Here is a 5,062-nt window from a genome sequence, read left to right as displayed (position 1 = left end):
TCCAAACACATACTCCAAGGATTTCATATGATCGGAAAAATCATAGAAGAAGAGACATGACGATAAGCAACATGTCGATAAATGATAATATCAGTGACCCATTGACGAAACCATCCCCTTCGTCAAAACATGAGATCATGTTAAAGGTATGGAGACTAGATGATTGTAGGATTGATCATAGAGCACAGCAGAAAATTGTTGGTTATGATGCTCTATGATAATCTAGGATATGCCTTTCATACTATGTATTGATTCATTTATATGAATTCATTACTTTTTTCGTTATATGATTTGCATGTTTGTTATATGTTAGTTTTCTTGAATAACTATAGGATGATTTTAAATTCCTTAGTCGGTTGTCATCGTGGGAGCGATGATAAATTTAAACTAATAGGAGGCGTGATTGATGATCATGTGCATTGGATGTGAATCACAATCATAGGTACTGATTTGGAATGAGTGATTAGATGGTCCGCAAAGATCGTCACATGGACTTGAATTAAGACTTCAATATCATGTAACAATTCATTCTTGAAACTTCGGACCTGAGATGTTTAGAGTATCAGACATAAGGAGTAGCGTATCTTAACTGCATTTAACATCTTCTTTAATCAGATTATCATAATGACGTTACTCATATATGTTTATGAGTTATATGGACATAATAGACAGTCAAAACGAGATTTATCATCTCCTTAACAGGAGAGATATCGTTTGGCTATTCGTGAAATTCGGACGATGAAAATACATGGTCGTGGTATAGATGAATAGTTCATTTATCTTGTTAATCGATTTACTGGATGAAAAAACAATTGAACTTAAATGGTGTCTTAATCCATGTCCTTTTCCAATATATGATATCGTGAAATAAATGAACAATACTTGAGTTGTTATCACTTTGGTTATAGCGCCTCTAACTCAATTCAATGTGGATGATCATTGTGACACTGTAATCCATATCTTGTATAAAGGTTGTGCCATGTAGACGATAAATAATAAATTAATAAAGCGGAAACGAAAATATACATGGGAATTTTTAAAACTTTTTGCGAAATAAAACATAACAATTGTTATTTAAAACCATACATGTTCGAGATCATAATTAAACATAATCGATAAATATGAGATCATCGTCCCGAGTCCAAATATAAAATAACACTCGTATATAAGGCTGGTATTCTCGAGTTTTCTTCAAAGTTGTTACTCATGCTATTCGGGATCTGAAAAATTCATCAATAGAGGGCTAAACACAGTTTAGTGAATGACTCGGGTTGAATCCGAAGATCCCGTTTCCATATGACAACTAAGCCGTTTAGTCCTTGTCAACGCAACAATACTAACTTCCATCAACCGGTATTGTTCACATAAAGAGTTAGATAACTCCAGCGGTGTGGTACTAGCTCAGTTGTCACCAATACAAATACAAGTCCTCACCAACGTAACAGTACTGACTCGGTCGTCACCGGTACTGTCTACGTGGCTCATCGGTACTCAGTAACAAATATTGACTCTATCGTCAAACGATACTGACTACGCGATTCACTGTATTCCTGACCAACATAGCGATACTGACTCTTTCGTCAACCAATATCCACTATGTGAACCACAATATTATATGGTACTGACTCATTCGTCCACCGGCACTAGTATGATACTCACCCCCACCAATACACAGTATTGACTTGTTTGTCCACCGGTACTGGACATACAACCCGCATAATGGTAACTCATTCATCCAGCGATACTAACTCACGACATCATAATAGTATTAAGTCTTTCGTTCACAAATACTATTACGTGACACAATTCATGAAATAATAGTGAACTCATGTATATACGAACTACTTTTGTATAGGTTTAGTTAATGAAATACACTCTTTACAAACAAAAAAGAAAAAAAATGTAGGAAGCTTGTTATTAAAAAAAATAAAGAAACGAGAAAGAATTTTTTGATGAAATGACGCAATTGTTGGAAAGAATCATTATAGTGGCAAGACGGTTAAGTACATGCATTAGTAATATTAATAATAAATTTGAATTGTTTCAACTAATACGTTCGGATTAAGGTAAATATTTCATATTTTATTTCGGATATGTATCTCTTTAGAATTAATTGGATACGGTTCTTATTAAAAAAAATCTTAAAATCATTTTGATATTTAAGTTTTTAGATATTTATAAATTATAATTCAATTAATTTGTTTTAAAAAAATGTGTTTTATACTGTATATAATTATTTAGGTATAAATATAATGGCTTTATCACGTTTGTATTTCATTTTTTTTTTCGTAGGTAACGTAAATAAAATAAATATAGAACCCAAAACGGAATATGATTACAGGTTTTCCCGGATATTCTTCTTATATTCCCGCGTCTGCTCCTCCTCTTTGAATCCCACCCACAAAGGCAAATCAAAACCCACGTATCAGCCACAACCGTACGATCGTACCCCCAGAATCAAATCCAACGGTTTACAGATCACTGGACGAAAACGGAACCAGAAAGGAATAAAGATTCTTGATTAAAAAGAAAAGGCCAGAGTAATATTCCATTGGCATCAATATCAAAATCCCATAATCCTCCGTTTGTATAAATACCCGGTTCCTCTGCACTGTAATTAAATCCAACCCACAAGCAATCCAACCCTCCAGAAAGAAGAAATCCCAGGTTTTTCCTGTTCTTTCTCGGGAAAAAATGGCTGGAATCAACAATAGGAAGAACAACATTGTGGCGATCTTCGACTTCGACAAGACAATCATCGACGTCGACAGCGACAACTGGGTCGTCGATGAATTGGGTTTCACTGATTTGTTCAATCAGCTTCTCCCAACCATGCCTTGGAACTCTCTCATGGTTCGTCCCTTCTTCTTCTTCATACTCTTTTTTCTGATTCGGTTTCCGGGTTTCTTTAAGCTTATGAATCTGAAAAGATTGTCGTGAATTTGACCAAACCCACGAACAAATTGTGGATGACCCTTTTGGTTTATTGACATGAACAGGACCGGATGATGAAGGAGCTCCATGAACAAGGCATAACAATCCATGACATTAAACGAGTCCTCGAAACGATTCCGATTCATCCCCGAGTCGTCCCTGCCCTCAGATCAGCGCATGCACTTGGGTAACTCTCGTCGTTACTATTATTAATCGTCGGATTCTGGTCTCCTGTTCCTTAGACAACGCCGACCGCTGATTACTGATCCGAGATTTTTGGGTCTGGTTCCAGATGCGAGTTGAGGATAGTGAGCGACGCGAACACGTTTTTCATTGAGACGATTCTCGAACACCTCGAGATTAAAGACCTTTTCTCTGAGATCAACACGAATCCTGGATTCGTCGACCAACATGGCAGATTGAGAATCTCACCTTACCACGATTTCACCGAATCCTCACATGGCTGCTCTCGTTGTCCTCCCAACATGTGCAAGGTACAATTTGTTTTTCTCAAGAGATCTTCCTCTCTCAATGGATTTAGAAAAATATATTAAAAGATAGGGTTTAAAATTCAATTTGTTCCAAGTGTTTTGGGAATATTTTATATATATATTGTTCTATGGTGAGACGGCGATCAAATCAGTCAACACTTGTCTTATGTTGATTCCTAGTGGACCCACCTCCTTTGTTTGTGTTGTAAACCATATAGTATATGGTATAATTTGTAGTATATGGTATTTGCGTGTTCTTGCGTGTTCCTTGGTTCCTAACATGATGTTTTAATTATTAAAAAAATAAAACAGGCTTTGATCATTGAGAGGATTCAAGCTTCTCTAACCAAGGAAGGGAAGAAGAAGATCATCTACCTCGGAGACGGGGCAGGCGATTACTGCCCTAGTCTAAAGCTCGGCGACGAAGATTACGTGATGCCGAGGAAGAGTTATCCAGTTTGGGCACTGCTCTGTCAGAATCCGATGCTAATAAGAGCCAACATCCGAGAATGGACCGACGGTGAAGCATTGGAGAGGACGTTGTCAGAGATCATAGAGGAGATTGGCTACGGAGGCGATAAAGAGAAGATCTTGGATAGCTGCAAGATGCAGACAATTTCGGTCGGGATTGCTCATGAATCGTTGTCTCCAACTCTTCAAGTGCAAGTTCCTCAGTATAGTTAAGTGACTTCGAGTGAGTGATCGTAAGACCAAATTCACCTGATCGATGTGTTGTTCATTAGTACCCAAAAAAAAGAAGAAAAATGATTAAAGACAAGACATCCATTTTTGTTGGTGGTTTGCTGCTCTTACTATGCTTGTAAGATTTCATTTCATTTTTGTTGGTGATTTGTTGCATTGCAATTTACAAAAATCGGAAGTATATAATATAATAATTGCAAAATCTAATTTCGTTAACATAATCACCAAGAGTATTCAATATTCATTCCCATAATCATATCATATGGTTAATTTTTAATTTTTAATATTTGTATTATATGTATGTATATATTTTAATTTCTAATTTTAATTTTTAATTTGTTTTAAAATTTTGTCATATGGTGTTGACCAGTCACTATTGTGTGATGAATTTTAAATTTGTAAAACGACACACAATATTTTTACAAATATACATATGTTATATCATATATAGATGTTATATCATCGGGGTCGATCAAGGAGAATTGTGAGGCTTCTAGTTATGAATCAAATAGAACTAGACAAAGAGTAAAATAAAAAAATGTCTCTCCAAGATTGGTTTCATTGAGTATTCCTAACCAATTTTGAGGTAATGTTGAAGAACAAATAGCGATCGATAGATATAGCAAACCAACCAGAAACCGAAACTAGTTCAAACCAATCTAAAACCAAACCAGATCGAGAATTGAGATATTTATCTCTAATGCATAAGTGACATATAAGCATGAATGATTGACATTTTTTAGATCATTGAGAAACTGATTAACTTAGAAAATCAAGAACATTTCCATTCTTTGTAATCAACAATATTACATTTCCTTATCTCTTGCTGAGTTATTATTCTCTTTATCTCCTCTAAACTATATGTAAACTTATACTTTGTATACTGTTTCTCATAGGGAATAAAGAGATTATTAAGAATGATACAAATTTTTTAA

General features: G+C 35.3%; 1 protein-coding gene across 1 annotated transcript; it reads left to right on the top strand.

Annotated features, from left to right (window-relative positions):
• The first annotated feature begins 2,562 nt into the window (after positions 1 to 2,562).
• Positions 2,563 to 4,266, top strand: LOC104798726 (inorganic pyrophosphatase 1-like). The gene is made up of 4 exons (XM_010520913.2): positions 2,563 to 2,853; positions 3,000 to 3,121; positions 3,227 to 3,428; positions 3,738 to 4,266. The coding sequence occupies exons 1-4, from the start codon at positions 2,695 to 2,697 to the stop codon at positions 4,107 to 4,109; spliced, it is 855 nt and encodes a 284-aa protein (XP_010519215.1). The 5' UTR covers positions 2,563 to 2,694; the 3' UTR covers positions 4,110 to 4,266.
• The last annotated feature ends 796 nt before the right edge of the window (positions 4,267 to 5,062 follow it).

The sequence above is a fragment of the Tarenaya hassleriana genome, unplaced genomic scaffold (genome assembly GCF_000463585.1).
Source record: "Tarenaya hassleriana unplaced genomic scaffold, ASM46358v1 Cleome57, whole genome shotgun sequence".
Lineage (NCBI taxonomy): Eukaryota > Viridiplantae > Streptophyta > Magnoliopsida > Brassicales > Cleomaceae > Tarenaya > Tarenaya hassleriana.
This window is presented reverse-complemented; position numbering and strand designations above follow the sequence as displayed.